At 34.8% G+C, this 19,966-nt stretch overlaps 1 protein-coding gene across 1 annotated transcript in view; it reads right to left on the bottom strand.

The window, feature by feature from the left end:
• The window catches only part of LOC145690790 (uncharacterized), an 83,120-nt gene that overhangs the window by 14,333 nt on the left and 48,821 nt on the right, over positions 1-19,966 (bottom strand). Inside the window, exons 3-5 of the mRNA XM_081766066.1 lie at positions 19,477-19,646; positions 13,541-13,641; positions 5,819-7,907 (exon numbers count right to left, since the gene is read on the bottom strand). Coding sequence (XP_081622192.1) covers positions 5,819-7,907; positions 13,541-13,641; positions 19,477-19,646 — 2,360 coding nt within the window. The remainder of the gene's footprint in view (positions 1-5,818; positions 7,908-13,540; positions 13,642-19,476; positions 19,647-19,966) is intronic.

Here is a 19,966-nt window from a genome sequence, read left to right as displayed (position 1 = left end):
TTATTTTGTTATTCTACTACAAAATTTTGTTTGAATCAAACGTATTGAATGAATATGAAAAATCATCTTTTACCAACACATTTTCTGAACACAGCTAAAAAAAAACAAAAACAAAAAAAAACCTCTATGGGCTATGCGACCCGGAGGTTTAATGCCGCGTTCACAAAAGCTCTCCACTGACTTCTATTCTTAGCCAATTGGATCCAGTTTCTACTTTGTATTCTTATCTCTGCGAGATTCATCTTAACATTGTCCTCCCATCTGCGTCTAGGTCTTCCTAATGGTCATTTTCCGATTGGTCTTCTAGTTAAGACTTTGAAAGCATTTCTACTTTCTTCCATTCCAGCTACATGACCTGCTCACCTAAGCCTCCTAGACTTGACGACCCTAACAATGTTGGGTAAACCGTATAAATTATGTAGTTCCTTGTTATGAAGTTTCCACCATTCCCCATTCCCGTTCCTCTTGGGTCCGTATATTCGTCTCAGGATCTTGTTCTCAAATACTTTCAATCTATATTCCTTCCTCAGAGTAAGTGACCATGTTTCGCAGCCATACAAAACAACAGACATGATTATTGTTTTGTATATTTTAAACTTCAAATTCCTCGACAGAATTCGCGACGACAAGAGATTTTGAACCGAATAGTAACACGAATTCCCTGCTTTTAGTCGACATTTAATTTCTTCGTGAATATGATTTTCATGTGTTAATATTGATCCTAAATATTTGAAAGTATCCACTTTATCAAAAGTATTATTTAATATTTTAACGCATCCATAATTTGCTGTATTGCGGTCCCGACTCACTTCCATGTATTTAGTTTTCTCTGAATTTACTTCTAACCCCATGTCCCTGCAAGCGTTTAATAAGATCTCTGCATTTCTTTCTATTGTTCTCCTATCATCTCCTATTAAATTTATATCATCAGCATATGCCATAACCTGGTGAATACCGTTCAACTCTAGGCCCTGGTTGCTATCTTTGATTTTCCTTATAGCGTATTCCAGCACAAAATTAAATAATAGTGGCGACAACGCATCTCCTTGTTTCAGGCCATTTTCGACGTGAAAGGTCGTGGACAAAAATTTTCCTACTCGGACTTTACTTTGGGATTCATTTAAACATATCTTAATTAATCTAATTAGCTTTCTCGGTATTCCAAGTTCTGTAAGGACGTTGTATAATGTTTCTCTCCTAACCGAGTCGTACGCCTTTCTAAAATCAATAAATAGTTGATGTACTGGGGTATTGTATTCCCACTTTTTTCGAGTATTTGGCGAATGGTAAATATTTGGTCGATAGTTGATCGATTTCGTCTAAATCCGCACTGATAATCTCCAATAATTTCATCTGTGTATGAAGTCAATCTTGCTAATAAAATATTTGAAAGGATTTTATAGGATGTTGACAGAAGCGAAAAGCCTCGATAATTATTACAGTCAGCTTTGTCGCCTTTCTTGTGAAATGGAACAATGATTGATTCTTTCCACTCTTGTGGCAATTCTTCCTTGTTCCAGATAAGGAGAATGAGTTTGTGTATCTTGTTCCACAATTTTTTGCCTTCAACTAAAATTAACTCAGCCGGAATTTCATCTACACCCGGAGATTTGTGTTTCTTTAATTTCTTTATAGCGGTTTCTACTTCTATTCGGTTGGGTTCTGGAATATACGATTCTGCGGTGTGTATTTCCTTTTCTCTACGCACATTAGTTTTTGGCTGCGTGTTCAGCAAATCGTCAAAGAAATCTTTCCATCTATTTAAGATGCCATCCATGTCAGTGAGAACTGTTCCGTCGTCAGCTTTCTTTAATATATAAGCACGAGGTTGATAGCCATTCTTAAATTCGCTGATTCCCTTATACATGTCCCGAATATTTTTATTTTTACTATTATCTTTATCTTTATTTACTATTATTTATTTTTACTATTTCTCAACACAGCAAGTAATGTTTTTCAAATTATAAAAGGTCACACTCTCTTACTCTATAAATAAATGTACTATCTTCAATATTTCGACTGACCACGAAGATACGATGAGGTTGTTTCAAAGGTTTTGAAGAAATATTTTTAGAATGCACTGTAAATATTGTTGTACGGTGAGTACATCCGTTTAAATTAACTGTTAGATTTTCAACGGCTTCCAAATAATTTGCTTACATTTATTTGGCTATAGTTTAATTTTGTATATTTTTTTTAATGAAAATTGATTTGAAAACTTTCTTTTCCGTTATTTCTTGTTTATTACTTTATTTATTATTATATTTGGAAAATCCCTGATTTCTGCAAGGATACGGTTTGTTATCCTCAAATCTTTAGAGAGATCTGATATTGTCACCTGTTGCTTCTGATTGGAGTCCCTAATATATTTATTGATCATAGTTTTTGTACTGTGTTTCTATTAGAGACAAAATATTACTGTAGTGTACTGTGTAAAATGATTTCCTAAGACATATTTAAATTAATATTATTTAAGAAGATAAATTGAGACATGTTTATAATAATTTATAAAAACAAAAATAAGATACATTATTTATTAATTCCTTGTACATTTAACCCTTTGCGTACGAGTGACATTCATGTGGATGTCATGAAAACATATCGCTTATTAAGAGTCGTATTAATCCTGGAGATGATGAAATTTGTTAGTAGATGCTAGGCAAGACTTAGTTCTACTATTTCTCCTTAGGTGACAGCACCTTACTGACAGAAAACACAAAAAATGTGTTGTCTTAGTAGATGGGATGCCTAAGGGAGCATTCAATTACGACACACACGTGTTTGTTTTGACGATAAACAATTGACAACTTCGATATCGTATTTCGAGATGGGAAAAAAGAAAGAAAAAAACACACTGTATTTGATCTCCGGTCAATGTTGCCAACCTGAAGCAGCAGAAAATCCCTTCAGAACATCAAAATTTCCCTTTTTCAATCCAAATTTTCCACAATGGAAATAATCGTTTTTATCAGTAATGTGAATGCTCTCTTCACGCGCGCACAATAACTATGCCCTATATAACGGTCTAGACAGTCCTTTAACAGTAAATGAAACCCGCATTACAGCACGCACATATGAAAATGACACCTGGAACGCAATGGGTTAATTCCTAACACATTAAAAGTTGATTGGGAATGACTTATTTTTGTTTTTATAAATTGTACTTATATTGTGTTTTCTTTTGACTTACTTTTAGGATCACATTTACAATAAATAAATGAGTGAAATAAACTGAAAATTTATCTAATATTTTTCAAGTTCTCAACCCGGTTGTCTATATAAACAATGAACCGTGCCATCCCTTTTCCATCCTTCACACACAATTTTTAAGTCTATTGCTAAGAAAGTCTTATCTTATCAAACACCAAATCTTTAAAGATTGTTTTCGCCTTAGATTGATGTCTAAAATGAAATCTGTAACTTAACCTCCCGTGGCTTTATCCTGCAGTATAGCTGAAAGTAATAAATGTTAAACTGAAACAAATAATGAAGTAATACTTGAAATATTAGAAGGAATGATAATAATAGATAGGACGGATCATACACAAAGGAAGAAAGGATTCATCATAAATACTACACATAAAGCTTTAAGCATTTAATTTGATGCTTGAATCTTTTAAAAATTTTGAAAAATCTGATACATGAAGCTTCTTAAATTTTCAATTTCGAGTATGGTCCTTTCTCTTGTGCAAATAATTTTTTTAATCATCCCAATAAATTACTTTTTGCACTCACACATCGTTCTATAAACACACACAAAAAAAAAAAAATATTGTAAGTTCTGAGAAATAAAGATTTTTATCAGTTAATGGAAACACTTCAAAAAAAGTGCAACTTGCCAGATTAGTATTGCGTTGGGCACCTTCGTCCTCAGAACATCCCTGGAAATGGATTAGGGATTAGGAATAGGAATTAGATTTCTGGGCTTTCGGCATCTATAGCCATGTTAACCCGTTACGTATGACGTCCATCAGTGATCACTCGGACTCGGAAGTTGAAGACCTAAAAATTGCCTAAAAAGGAACTATAAAAAGACTTAAAAATATCTATAAAAAAAACTAAAAACTGAAAAAAGGACGTTTTAATCTAAATATATTAAATAAACCGGTTCACTCTTCTTTTTGGAAAAAAATTGAAAAATTTGTATGGTCAGAATTTAAAACTAGTACACAGGGTGATTATAAATCATTAATTAGGTTTTAAAGTGAAATATTTCGAATACTATTAATAAAATATGTTTATGCTAATGAAACGAAAACCATTTTTGGAAGTTTAATTTCTCATATTCATAATCTTGGCACGTGCCGACAGTTGGCACCACAAGTCTAATTTCCAAAATGATGTTTATGTAGCAGAAAGCATTCTGTGTTTTGGAATACGAGAAGTACCTTTCCCTTGTTACCGTACAGCGTGCATTCCACTGACAGTTTGCAACTGCACCGCCAAATCACCAAAGCATTCTGGGATGGTAACAACAGTTTAAGGACACGGCTTGGCTGCATAGAAGTAAAACCACAAGGTCTAAGTGTTTCTGATAAACAGTAAAGTGTTGTGTTGAAGATGATTTAGTGCTTTTCCCATGGCCTTCTTGATTTCCCGAACTAACCTTTTGTGATATTTTCCCTTTGGGGATATATGAAAGACAAAATGTATATGCCTCCACTCAGGACCGGCTCTAGGTAATTTGCCGTCCCGTTCAATGGTATCATATGCCATTCCCTTTTCTCCAGAAAGAACAAATCGTAAAAGCCACAATTTTAAGCATGCTACCCCATCACGAGCAACGAAGAAGAGGAAAAGCACACTTGCACTCAGAAAGGTCTAAGCACTACAAATACAATCTAGTTGTGTCTGTTTTTTTTTTTTTTTTCTCTTAATCTATTATGTTAGTGAAAGATAAAGCAAACACATCTGCAGGGGAAAGATGGTAATCCTTTTCATAGAATTCAATATCGAGCTTCAATTTCAATATATCAGTTTGCTATTCCAGTGTAACTAACTTTTTTATCTTTATTTCTTGACTTTCCTTCTATATCTGTTAACACATTTAAAAAAGAAAAAGAAAACAAACTTGTTTCCACCTTCAATGATAAGGAACTTATTTGTGACAGACAAGACTTGTTTTCATATCAAAACTTGATAACTAATTAATTGCAACAGGTGTTCGCTACTGTTCAAGAATTGAGTTCTTGTATTTGACCACAATTAAGCAATTTATGCTGGGATTTGTTTGATCATTTGCTTTAGCACTTTTTATGTGATCTTAAGCTAATGCGACCTAATCATAATTTATGAATGTTGTATTCAAATAGCTCAGTTTAGTGAATTGAACTATCATAATCATGAAGTCTGTTTCCAACAAGAAATGCTTATTTTAAATAATATAGTTATGACAGATATTGCCATCCCGTGGAAATGCACGTGTTGCACATATGGTAGAGCCGGCCCTGGCCTCCAGTACCATCAACTTTAGGTGAGTTCCAGGATCGCATTACAGCTACACAGCCGTTAGTAGGGATATGCTTGGGCGGGTAAGGGGAAACTAGACTACCGCATCGATATGTATTGTATTGTGTGACGAATGGAAGCCACATCCAACATTTGTAACAATATGTGTTAAACTTGAGCAGTTTATGTATAATTTTTACAAATCATTCGTTATTATGTTTTACATATTATATTAGTACAGCCATTTCAAACTCGATGAATCATTTATAATCATCCTGTACATATAATATTAAAATTAATAAAATTAATTATACTTTTCAAGTTGTTAGTAATTTCTAACCTACTTGTGATTTAACAAAGTGTCACTTACATGATTCTTACTGTTGTCATCACGTTGAAGATACTGTGCTTGTCTCCTTTTTAAATTCCTCAAGCGCGGAATTTCATCTACACGTGTGGTCATAGATTTCCTAGAGTAATTCCTCCTTGGGCCAAAGTTATTCCTTCTGCTTATAGCCCCTGTACCCTTCCTAGGGCCCCTATCAAACCAATCGCTGGTCTTCTCTCCAACCTCACGATTGTAAATGTTACCAGAAGGATGTCTCCAATTATCAAATTCTTTTGAACGATAAAACGATTCATTTCTGGATCTGGCTTCCCTGGCAGTCTGGTAGCCATAATTCTCCATTTTCCTTGGATTGTAAAACGAATTTTTCCTTCTTTTGTCTTCCTCACTGCTATTGTTACTTTGGCACGTACTACCATCGAAATTTTTACGATAGCTAATACACTCCCTTACGCTCCCCGTTTCTTCAGTAATATCATTATTCTGACGTTTGTAAATGTCAGACTCTTTAGAACGAGAAGACTGCAAATATCTTCCGATATTAACTTCTTTCATTGTTCTATTATTTTCAGATCGTTCACTCGTTTCGCATTCATCTAGATCACAAAAAGACTGTCTTGCAGTCTTAATTTCTTGTACCGAATCATTAATTCCTCGTCTACAAACTCCATATTCATTCGAATATAAACATGGCTCTTTCACATTCTTATATTGGTGCACCACATCATCATTAGGACGTCTAAAATCCCCACGTTCATTAGGATTATAGAATGGTGATCGTGCGGTTTTTACTTCTTCCACAAAATCAGTATTTTGTCTTCTGAAATTCTCTTGTTCATTAGGATAACAGAACGGTTGATTTATTCTCTTATGTTCCTCCATTAAATCATCATTATGATGATCTGAATCTTCACATTCTTCACTTCGATTAAAATTTGGTACTCTTTTAACTTTTTCTTCTTGAACCAAATCGTTACTTTCTCGTCTGAAATTTTCATATTGATTGCGATAACAAAACAGTTCCTTCGCAGCTTTTAATTTTTGCATCAAATCATTTTGATTCTTATAATCTTTGTACTCTCTCGAACGAAGAAATTGTTCGTTTGTAGTCTCCGCTTCTCGATCATCAACATTGTTTCGTTCGCTGTAACCTTCATTTTTGTCATAAATTGGATGTTCATGCACTAAAACGTTCTTTTGTTGCGTATATTTTTCATATTCATTAAGATTATGCTCGCGTCTTGCAGTTTTAGGCACTGTCATTAAATCATTACATTGATACCTGAAGTTTTCATAATTATTGCGATCACGAAGAATTTCCCTCTCACTACATATACGACCTGTGAAGTTTTCAAAATTCTTAAGAATAAAGTATGGTTGTCTTGAAGCCCGATCGTCATCTTTACTCTGTTGTGTACGATTTGAAGATTCTTTTGGGCGTAGCGACGCTGGCTTCTCGGACATATCTTTAACAATCTCACTGTCATTACTACAGCGTGTATCATAATTTCCTCCATCCTTTGAATTGCATCGTCTTGTTTCTTCATTTATGTTGTAATTTTGGCTTCTACGAATCTCAAAATCCGTTCTGTACAGGGTTGAGTGTCGACGGCCCATATCTTCTTCGCTACGAACTTCTTTATTTTTACTCGGCAGTTCAACTCGTTTCGGATAACTGTAGCTTTTGTTCATGGTTTTCGATTCTTCACCAAGCTGTAAGCTCCATGGATAAATTGAATATCGATCTGGTTTAGATCCTTCAAAATTTCCACTTTCCCGGTGTATTGTGCCGTCTGCATCTTTGGAACTGACTAGCGATACCCCTGAAGAAGCACTGAGTTCTTCTGTATTGATTCTATTTTTACGTCTGTTTGTCTGAGATTGTTGTAATACTCGATTATCCTCACGTTCTTTATGATCGGAAACAGGATAATACGCTGATTTGTTTCTGGATTTGTCACCTTCAGTATTTTGTTGTTGTTCCTGAGTTACAAAATCCTTAGAATAACAAAAGCATTCATCAGATATTTTATCGCTTTCAAAAGATGATTCAGATGTAGATTCTTCAAGTGTGTCTTCATCCTTCTTCGAATTTTCCCCGTTTTCGTTTATACTGGAAAATACATGAGAAAAAAAGAAAAAAAAGTTGTATCACTAAAAATCTATAAAATTTTACTTCATGATTTCAGTAAAAAAAAATTTTAAGAAACATCCGACTTTTTTCTGAGTTTCCACACACCTGGAAAACATATTCTCTTTGAACAATGTAAGACCAAATAAAAGTACATTAATGTAAACAATATTTAATTACTGACAAGCTTTATACCAATTGACATACATTGATTTACAAGTGCTTTTGATTCTGGTATTTAAAAAATCGTCTGTTCGATAGTTGATTATTGTTTCTCCGAAATCCAAGGTTCATGATTTTTTTTTCTGTGATTATTGTACCTTTCTATTATTAAGTGACCAATTCAATACTTTACAAATAGTGTGTGCGTCCTTGTTAGGAGTTTGTGTGTTTTTGTTAGGAGTTCGTCCGTCTTTATTTGAAGTTTACGTGTCCTTGTTAGGAGTTTGTGAGTCATTGTTAGGAGTTTGTGCGTCATTACTAAGAATTTGTACGTCCTTATTAGGAGTTTGTGCGTTCTTGTTAGGAGTTTGTGTGTCCTTGTTAGGAGTTCGTCCGTCTTTATTAGAAGTTTACGTGTCCTGGTTAGAAGTTTGTGTGTCCTTGTTAGGAGTTTGTCCGTCTTTATTAGAAGTTTACGTGTCCTGGTTAGGAGTTTGTGTGTCCTTGTTAGGAGTTCGTCCGTCTTTATTAGAAGTTTACGTGTCCTGGTTAGGAGTTTGTGTGTCCTTGTTAGGAGTTCGTCCGTCTTTATTAGAAGTTTACGTGTCCTGGTTAGGAGTTTGTGAGTCCTTGTTAGGAGTTCGTCCGTCTTTATTAGAAGTTTACGTGTCTTGGTTAGGAGTTTGTGTGTCCTTGTTAGGAGTTCGTCCGTCTTTATTAGAAGTTTACGTGTCCTGGTTAGGAGTTTGTGTGTCTTTGTTAGGAGTTCGTCCGTCTTTATTAGAAGTTTACGTGTCCTGGTTAGGAGTTTGTGTGTCCTTGTTAGGAATTTGTGTGTCCTTGTTAAGAGTTTGTGCGTTCTTGTGAGGAGTTTGTGCCTTCTTATTAGGATTTTGTGTGTCCTTATTACTCATCGTGATGTAAAGGAAAGAAAATATTATAATTATGTTTACTTCGGCCTCGCTTCTTCCGGGAACTTTTCCTGCTATATATATTTAACATGAGAGAAAATAAAATGATAAATTCTCTTTGGTGTTGTTCCTCAGAATATTAGATTAATGACACTAGTATAATAGTACTTTCGAAATGAACTACAGTATTGTGGAAAGATCCACATTTTGATTATCGTTACAAGACAGGTATTAATAAAGTAAAGTTTCAGTATTCATTTGTAAGATGTATGTATGTCTTTTAATCATGATTTTCAAATAAAAAGTAAGGACACGCGGATTAGGAACAACAGCACTCGTTTTCTCTCTAACAACGAGTCTTTTTTTTTTTTTTTTTCATTGGATCCAACTGGCAGTTATTTGTTTCAAAATACAAAAGTTGCAGGAGAAATACGAACTGGTAAGATTGTTAAGAAGCTTTAGTCTCCAACTTCTGAGTATTTCAAAACTACTATCAAAGTAATCCTATGAAAATAGACGTCATCAGAACAGTAAAAGAACGTGAAACCTTGACTTTCGTTCTTTTTCCTCATCTTCGATCTTGGGTTCACGAAATGTCCATGGCCCTTAATAGTCATCATGGAACCAGTCAAAACATCTTTGTCATGGATAAAATTGCAGGCTCAACGAACTAATTCAAGAAACAATTTTATGTAAGATTTTTGCAAGTGGCGAAAAGAGAAGAAACTTCACTGATTACAAGATTCTCGTCCTCATGGAGTGGCATCTTGAATAGATTCCTCGGTTTTAGCCTCAATAGTTACAAGTGGACTTTAGAACATCTAGTTTCTTCAATGGCTCTACATAACAAATAAGTGCCGTATAACTTTGGCTGCGGAGTTTCAAAGAGATATTCGGGATCACGACGAAGCCATTCTAGTACTTTGAAAGAAAATGCTATTCGTGGTCATTTCCCTGAATTCTTACAAATTGAAGCAAAATGCTTTTAAAAAAGAAAGAAGAAAAAAAAAGAGAGAGAACTCATTCGCGTAAATAATGTAAATTAAATTGTGGCGCAAGCGAGATTGTTTCTTCCTCTTGTTCTGAGATTTATTATTCGAAAGCTATCCTATCTCTCTTGTTCCTTCGCCTCGATTCTGATCGACATTGTTTTATTCCTGCGTCATACTCTTTTCTGACACAGAAGAATAAGAACAAACGCGTCGTATGTCCTTTAACTTTCTTAGGACAAAACAATGAGACAACATTATATTTAAAAAATATATATATAACATAATAATGATCACCATATATTTTTGCTGTTTACATTTAGCCAACTTTTAGGTCTAAGTTACATAATTTATAATCTTGAATTGAATTTTTGTTCCAAGTCCTTGTGCAACCACCAAAGTTATGAAGGATAAGACTACTATCAACGTAGACTATGACACTGGCCTACCCAAAAATTTTGAAAAACATATAAACGCTTAATGATACAATAAAGAGTAAATACAGGGTGTTTCAAAACAACACCGACAACGTTTGGGAGGTGATTCCTGGCACCAAGATAAGACGAAAAGTATTAGACCAACCTGGGTGCACAAATGCTTCTTTTCGGGGTTATGGACTGCCAAAAACATGAAAAAATGAACTTTAAAGGTCTATAGCTCCAATACTATGGGACCCACTGTAGTCGGATCAAGACTTTATTCAGGAACTAGTATGTGTCCTATCAAAATATCCATGTTTCAGAATCCTGTGGTACTCACGCAACAGTTTTTATAGAGGTAGTTGGTGAGCACTTCAAATTATATGTCTCTAGCCAAATTACCTCTATAAAAAATGTTGCGTGAATACCTTAGGATTTTGAAACACGTATTATTGGATAGCCCAGATATTAGTTCCTAAGTGAAGTCTTGACCCGACTACCTTAGGTCTCATAGTTTCGGAAAGGAAGCATTTGTGCACCCAGATTGGTCTATACTTTCCGTCTTATCTTGGTGCCAGGAATCACCTCCCAAACGTTGTCGGTGCTGTTTTGAAACACCCTGTATATTTTCCACTATATACATACATATATATATATATATATATATATATATATATATATATATATATATATATTAATGCTAGGTAATTATTTATAATTATTTAACAAATAGCATCAACCACTATTGTAAAAGTAATTTCCTACTATCATTAATGAATCAAGTGTGTATATGTATCCATAAGCGAGGGAGCGGGCCTACCCAAAATTAAAATCCTAAAGCCGTCTCTCTATGAACTATGGCCGGAACTCGAACTCAGTGCAGTTGATGGGTATACAGACTCATACAGTATCAACTCTCAACTATAGGCCGTTCCCCACCACGCTATCTCGCTTGAAAAGGAACTAGATTACAGGATCTCGGCTAGAATGTGCAATGCAATCTATTACTACAATGCCATGCAAATTAACATTTTTGGGAATTTTCTGCTTACATTTAGTTTTCTATCTTTAGATTTCACGTAACGCATTTGCTACTATAATCGACTTTAACCGTTTACTTTCGTCCTGCCTCTATCACCGTAATTATTTATTTTTGTTTAGCACATCATCGAAAAACTTAGTTACGCTCTTTTATCTTGTGTACCATGATAATATAATTTATTTCTGTTATATGCACCATGGAAATAAAGTATTAATTTTTCTGTAATAACTGTAATATTTCGTTCTCAAAACCCTAAAACCTTTCCATTAGAGTAGTCAACTTAATTCCTGACCATGAGACTGTTGGCAGCCTCTTGAATGCGTTTTTCGATTATGTGCTTAAGCCTGTAAATCCAAAACTATCCACGAATTAGCTTTCGGTGCATGTAATTATTAGAGACCGGATGTTAGGCAAAATGCCTATTCTTTAATATTAAAGATATGATCAAAAATAACGTTTTAAAGTTTATATATGGGGTTATAGTTTCGATTTAAGCCAATTTTATTTTGCCTATTTTGCCTATTTCGACCTTTATTGCCTAAATAATTGCTTTAGTGCCTAATGTAAACAATGAATGAATGAAAAAATGAATGAATGAATATTCTATTCATTTTCTTCAAAATAAGCCTTCATTGGGAAAATATATAATTTATATAACATAAATAATACGTACATATATACGTATATTAGGTGTTCGTAAACACAAGCACGTGGTACGTTACAATATATACACAGGGTGAACTTCAAAGATGTGCACATATTTCCGAGGTGATTAATGATATCAAAAGTTCTCTTGTAGTTTGTCGAATTCAGTGTCGTGTGCCAGTGATAGTGATGCCAATTTGGAATCGAAAATCGAATCTTGACAATTGGAATGGAACAGATAGATGTGCACATACGTTGGAAGGTGATTCGTGACATGAAAAGAAGACAAAAAGTCCTGTTGCATGTGGAATTCCGCGTCGTGTGCGAATGACAGGGGTGCCAACTTGGAATCGAAAATCGAATCCTGACAATTGGAACGGTACAGATAGATGTGCACATACGTTGGGAGGTGATTCGTGACATGAAAAGAAGACAAAAAGTCCTCTTGAATGTCACGAATCACCTCCCAAAGTATGTGCATACTTTTATATCTCGCTCCAATTGTCAGGATTCGATTTTCGATTCCAAGTTGGCCCCCCTGTCACTTGTATACGACGCGGAATTCTACAACATGCAAGAGGACTTTTTGTATTATTTTGATGTCACGAATCACCTCCCGAAGTATGTGCACATCTTCCAGGTTCACCCAGTATATAAGGAAACATAACAAGCTTCGCTTTTATATATACAATAAAAGAAGATATTGACAAAGAAGTCTCTATTCTTTGAGCATTATTTATGACTTGAATCTATTTTTTTAATGGTATCGAGCATTTACCTTCATTATTTCGAGCTACATTTTAGTGCCTACTTTACTGCCTATTTTTTAAATTTTTAGTGCCTATTTGCCTGCCTATTTTCTAGGTTTTTCGTGCCTAAACATCCGGTCTCTAGTAATTATAATTCTTGCTGTTGCGTATTATATTTTAGTATCATTGATTTAGACATTCAACATGTGAATTGTTTCAGTTATTCAAGACGGGAAAATAGTTTTCCAAGTATAGATACAAAGTTAAGACTAGTGACACTAATATGTCGATACTAAACATACAACAGATCAAGTTTGAAGTTATAGTAACTTACACGCGTACACATTTTATCTAGATAGTCGTTTTGTGCTGAAAAGATACAGAAAGATGGATTTTGAAGGACTCACCAGTCACTTTTTTTTTTTTTTTTTTTTTTTAAAGAAGAAAGCAGCTGCTTTTGAAATACTGCAAGTATTCATACAGCTTAAGATAAATAAATTAGAATCTTCAGTATTTGATTACATTATTAGTAATAAAATAAAATAAAATTAATATCCTTAGGAAAATCTGGGGTTAAGCCTACAAACACATTTGATGAATTAATACTGTAAGAAGATGAAGCTGGTTCACTATTTATTTCTTTACATGTTATGTCTACTTTATGTGTTAGTCGGTGAGCTTAATAAAATCTCACATACCTTTTAACATCCCTTTTAGGGGATGGTTTAGATCCACTATCACTAGTAAGATCCTGGTCTTTTTTCGCTTTACCAAATTGATCTCTTTCTAACTGATGCATCTGAAACAAAGAAATACTTGATAATTTAATTGTCAAAGGTAGCCGTGAGCAAGTTAATAAGTGTGAAACAGTCTAAAATAGCATAAATAGTTTGTTCTATTTCAAATGCCAGAATTTTATTTCCTCCCAACAATTTCCTAATACACTGAATTCAGTCAAAGCCAAGGAAATACAGACGCATATGTTCACAATATTGAATTATACAGTTAGAGTTAACTAGCAAAAAACCATATTTTTTTTACCTATATATTATTTTTACCTTAAATACTTGCTATATATATATATATATATATATATATATCACTAAAGTCTCTGTACCTTCGATCTAGCCACACGATCACGCGACCTTGCATTTCAAGGTAGCGTCGCCCACCTGGACGCTGCACAATTTCTCTGCGGCGTCTTGTTCGTATCTGATGAACTATTTAGCAAAAGTTCTTATAGTGTAAGTTTTAAGCATGTTGGATATTATTTTTCCTGGTAATTCATTTTTCATTCCCATTGTAGGATTTCGTTTTCACATGTATATGCCGAGTGTTTCAAATAAAATGTTGAGTGCTTTGAAATGACAAACGGCTGGAAATAAAAGGATTAAAAAAAAAAAAAAAAAAGCCAGGAAATGTCAGAAGGTGCATGGAATGGAACACTTTACTTGACACACAGGCCCCTCTATCATTTGGCTCTGGTAGTTATTCGAAAATTTTAAAAGGCAAGACATATTATCTGATACATCATTGAAAAGGTCATGGAAAACAAACATCTTTTTGTAGGAAACAAATTTTCATGTGGGGTACCGTTTATGAAATAGCCACCACTTAACTTTGAGTTTTATTTCAGTGAGTGTTTATCTGAAACTCTCGGTATATACATGAAACAACGAAATCCGAAAGTGGGAATGAAAAATTAATAACCAGGAAAAAAATTACGCACCATACTTAAAAACCTACACTGTACGAACTTTCGCTAAATAGTTCATTAGATAGGAACAGGACGCAGGAAAAAAAAAATTGATTAGCAGAAAGTTGTGCAACGTTTAGGTGGGCGACACTAAAGGTCGCTGATCGTGTGGCTAGACCGAAGGTGCAGAGGTTTTAGTGGCGGAATTCCTTGGACATTCAGGGAAGCTGTAATCTTTTACATCACATTGTTCCTAAACTAGTGCTCCCAGAGGTTCAGACTAAAAAAAACTGATGTACCTTATGAAAATTTACAATATAGTTATAGCTATGCGCTTGCTTTTTTCTAAAATATCAAGATTAATTAAATGATACGTACTCACTCACCAAAAGTGAGTGACAGAAAGTAGATTATTCTTATTAGAGTATCAAAGATTAATAAAAGCGGTTGTTTTTAAATATCGCACAATTGATATTAAGTTAAGTTTCGGAGAAAAATCAGGATATTTGAAATTTCTAACAACATTTGGGGGAACCGAAGAGGCACATCTGAGACGTTCGGGAACTCTACTCTTAACAACTATTTTAAGATCATCTCTCAGCACTTTCCAACCAGGAATATCTCCTCCAACAATTCGTGAAAAAAAAGAAGAAGAAGAAAAACGCTGTGAAATCCTCTATTTTGAACTTCCTTACTCAATATTATATCAGCCTCATACCCGACACAAACTATGAGTCTTCGCTATCGTATAATCACTAACCTCACGTAGAAGCTAAAAGGCTCTCTCGGTCAGCATTAAAATTATTTACCGAAGACCCTCACCCTCATTATGAGAACTGATCACTTGAATAATCCCGTTTCTCCACAGAATAGATACCTAAAAACAGATATAAAACTTGTCCTATGTTCGATACTGTAAAACTATATCAGAAAAGATCAATTATAAAAAAAAAAAAAAAAAAAAAAAAAAAAAAAAAAAAAAAAAAAAAAAAAGGACCAAATGGTAATCTACAGTTAAGGACAGAACAATTCCAAAGAAATCGTCTCCTTAGCCTAAAGGGCATAATTGTGGGACGTTAAACTGAAATATTTGATGAAATGAAATGTTTCAGTTTTATATCCCACGGTTATGCCGCGTAGGCTAAAGTAGACGGTGATGATTAGAAATGAATGCAATGGTGGAATGAAATGGGAGGAAACGGAAGAATCCCGAGAAAATCCACGTACACGGTACTTGTCCATCACAAAATCCACTTGGCATGGGCTTGGATCAAACCAGGGACCCCACGCACCAGAGGTGAACACTCTACCACTGAGCCACAGCGGCCCTGAAATATTTGATTTAATTTCTCAATTCTAAAGAGAGAGAATGGAAGTTTCAGCTTCAGCAGAAAGTGGTCATGACGTTTACAGTAGGGACATTGATTTTCTCCTACGAAAATCGCACAAAGATAATAATAGCTTTTGACTAATAACCTATTACGTACTAATGTTATAGTTGTCAATAATCATCTCATCTGTGGATCAAGAATCACCGGAAATGACGATGGAATCTGCGATTTGAAGATAGTAAGAGCAGGCGGAAGAAAACACGGTTGAAGGGTGTGGCATAGAATCAAAATGAGAGAATAGAGGTAAATACATCAATAAAGAAATGATAAATAAAGGGGAAGTAGTTGTAGGTATAGGCTGAATTGAGACGGGCGAAAAAAGTTTTAAGTAACTATTACTATACAGAATAGAACAAAACGAAGGGCGATATTTAGTATTAGTTTGATGATGGCGTGAATTATGATTTTGTTGATGCGGTTAATGCTTTAAATATCTGAAACTTGGAGAATTAGAACATCTATTCTTACCCTAAATACTGTCCCAAAGTTTTAAGTACATTGACACAAAATGGTTAGAGATATTTTAATATCCTAACATGACATGACTTACATAGGTGCCTTATGAACCAAAATCACAAATAATTATTCACAAGGATCACCATTAGCACGCACAAAGTCCTTAAGTCTTTGTGGCCACTCATCAATTGCATTACGCAACATATCAACTGGGAAATCTGCAGCTGCCTTCCGAAGAAACAGCTTTAAACTTTCAATATTGGGATACATCTTCTTGCAAGCCATCTCCTGAAGCTTGGACCACAATTTGTAGTCCAAAGGGTTTAGGTGTGGACTTGTAGAAGACCAATCTGAATTGGAAATGAAGTCTAGCACATTTGCTTTCAGCCACTACTGGATATTCTGAGCCTATGTGGGGGAGCTGAGTCCTGCTGAAGCTCCAGTTCTGTCCATGGAAGAGGGTGTTGGTGAGATTCTTGATTAGTCTCTCAACCACTGTCTCCTGGTACACTTTCGCTGACGTTTTGACCCCTTTTTCACAGAAATGAGCTCCGTTGTGCCCTCAAAGCTCACATCCCACCAGACCATGCCTGAGGCAGGATGCTGATGTGTCTGGATCCTTGGAGTCTTTGACCAGTTTCTCTAGAGGGTGTGGCATATTTCCTGTCATTCTGGGCATTGAAAAGTCTTCTCAACACTGTAAATATTTTCATCAGTAAAAAGGATTTTACGGTGCCAATTTGCCCTGGCTCTTAGTTCATTTTTCAGGAGATGGTCTTTGCGATATTTATAAGCATGGAGTCTCAGGTCACTGCTTAACGTGCGAGACAGGCATTTTCGATATTTTTAGCTCACGAGCCATAACTGACTGTTTCGTAACTAGATTTCGTCGGACACCCACAGCCACTGCTTTCACAAGTTCCTGTGTTCGTACTGCGCGTGGTCTTCCTTGCTGCGGGCTATCTTTTACAGTTCAAGAGTTAACAAAGCATTGGATAGTGCGGTAAACGATTTTTTTTTTTTTTTTTTTTACTAATTTGCAGCTTTTGAAGGGTTTTAATAATCTCCCCTTGGTGATTTGCCTGCGTTGTACAACGTTATCAGGGCTACACGATTTTCATACTAGCCCCATTCCATCTTGAACGCTTATAACTGACGCCTTTACACTTCTTCAGCTCATCCATCAATGACTCACGCTTCACGATACCGCTCTTGACGTCGCTCACTTGTACGGGCAAAAGTACAGCTACTCTCAAAATTTGAGACAGTATTTGTGCTAAGACTAGGTAAATGTATATGACAATGCTTTGAGGATAACGATAATGATGGTTGATCATAACATCATAACATAATCAATATTATGAAGATGGAGTAGAATACATTTATTGCATAATTATATCCGATTAGAATTAACTGACTTGTAAGGCCAATAGACAGAGTATTGATGTGAATAGTTTAATAGACAGATTGACATATAACTTTTTCTAAAACGTTAAGGGCTAGCAAGTTAAATTTGTTAATAGACACAACAAATACGTGTTTGATATTCCACGTTCCATCAAGAAGATAATACAGACTTTCCACTATTCTGGTAGTTATGATTCTTTCAACTTCACTTACGTTCCTAAATGCATCTATTATCCAGTCTTCAATATTAGCGACATCCTAATGTCTTTTTCGATTTGGATCAGGAATCGCTCATACTCATTTAGCGCTCAGATGGAAGCCTTGTATATTATCTTAATTGATAGTAAAAATTGTCAAATGGAAACATAAGTGTAGTACGTGAAATAATACTAAATGTTCAAAAACATATATATCCTTTTTTTTTTTTTTTTCGTACTGGTGTTTGTTTTCAAGTTCAGAAATTGAATTCTTCCTGGTACTGCAACACTCTTGATGGCCTTAAATGATGCATTCTAAGTAACCACCATCTTGCATATTTTTAAAGTTCAGTTTATGATGTTATTTTATGTATCAATTTTCATTTGAAATTTTTTGACTTGCAGGCAAGATGGCGAATTAAAAAAAAAAAAAAATTAGCCATTTTGGCAAAATGGTTGGAAAATTCTTCCACACGACAAAAGTATTTGTATGTACAGTCTTCCTCAAAAACTTTTCGCCATCCACATTGCCTTATAAGGCTATATTGTGGCAACCGTACATAGGAAATTATAATACTTTGGCTTTAAAGCTCTGAGCTGGCCAAACAAAATCCACGTTTGTTTGATTTATTTATTTTATTTTATTTATTTATTTATTTATTAGTAGGGCTGTATGCAACATTAACCTATACGCACGTATATCAGTGTTATTCTGGTGCTTACATACTGTACTTTTGGACAATTCTATGAACATATATTGTAAGGATTTACGTACTCTCACACTGCAAGCTACATGTTGTCATTACAAACACGTGTTTTTACAATTAAAAACAGTTGCAGACGATATAAGGTGATGACGCAACCAGGAAGATACGAAGAGGACTTAAGGAACTACGAAGATGACCGACTACCCCACTTGTAAGGTCCTCCCTCCAAGAAGATGTCTATAAAAGAGGGCCACAGGAATAGGAAATTATCAGTTCAAAGCTGGTCGCTCACCTACCAAAATCTTCTCCCGAGGCCGCTATGGGCTACGGAGATTCCTTCTAATATCAACTTCTCGAGCTGCCATGAGCTACCGAATTTCCCTTTAAAACCTATCTCCGAGGCTGCTATGAGCGAACGAAATTCCTTCTAACTCCTAATTCCGTAGCTGTTATGAGCTTCGGAGTAATACTGATCCCTTTCTGAGGTAGCTGCAGGCTAGGACGATTTTTCTATTTCGAGGCCACGTTGTGTGCCGAGGAACATCAAACTTATTGTATACTGAAAACATTTTAGAGACAAAGACATAAGAATTTTGTAAATATATATATATATATATATATATATATATATATATATATCACACAATTCTTATTTATAATAAAAGGTGAAAGGCTAAAACTCCGTTTACATTGTTTAAAGACTCTACCAAACAGAACATTGCAATATTATTAGTAAATGCAAGTAATGAAGTATAAGTAATGAAACCATTCAACACATACCAGTTTACGAGTTATCTCTGACGGCAACTTCTGTTGCAAGCAATATGCTGAAAGCTGAACAGCTTGTTTGGCGAATGTAGTGTTTCCAAACCAAACACAAGGTCCTTCCGATTTAGCTACTGTGGCCTCGTCCAGATCTTCACTCTCAAATTTATAATTGACGATTTGATCTGAAATAAACATAAATAAAATGGTAAGAACGAGCATTACTTATATCATAAAAACTAATTAGTCCACAATGTAAGAAAATCTAGACTGGTACTGTGTAAGGATAGAACGATATAATTTACATCGTAAAAGCACAATCTTGTTAGTTTGCAAATAAGTTTTCCTATTTGCAAAAAATTCTCACCTTACAAAAACCTTTACTTTTTCACTACTAAATGAGTCTGACCAAACCTGTAATAGTTGCTGATAATTAGCTCACAAGGAACTTATCTTTACCACTTGATATAAAAATTACTAACTCATTAAAAACATGTATACTTCT

Source organism: Thermobia domestica, chromosome 7 (genome assembly GCF_964235325.1).
Source record: "Thermobia domestica chromosome 7, izTheDome1.hap1.1, whole genome shotgun sequence".
Taxonomy (NCBI): domain Eukaryota; kingdom Metazoa; phylum Arthropoda; class Insecta; order Zygentoma; family Lepismatidae; genus Thermobia; species Thermobia domestica.
This window is presented reverse-complemented; position numbering and strand designations above follow the sequence as displayed.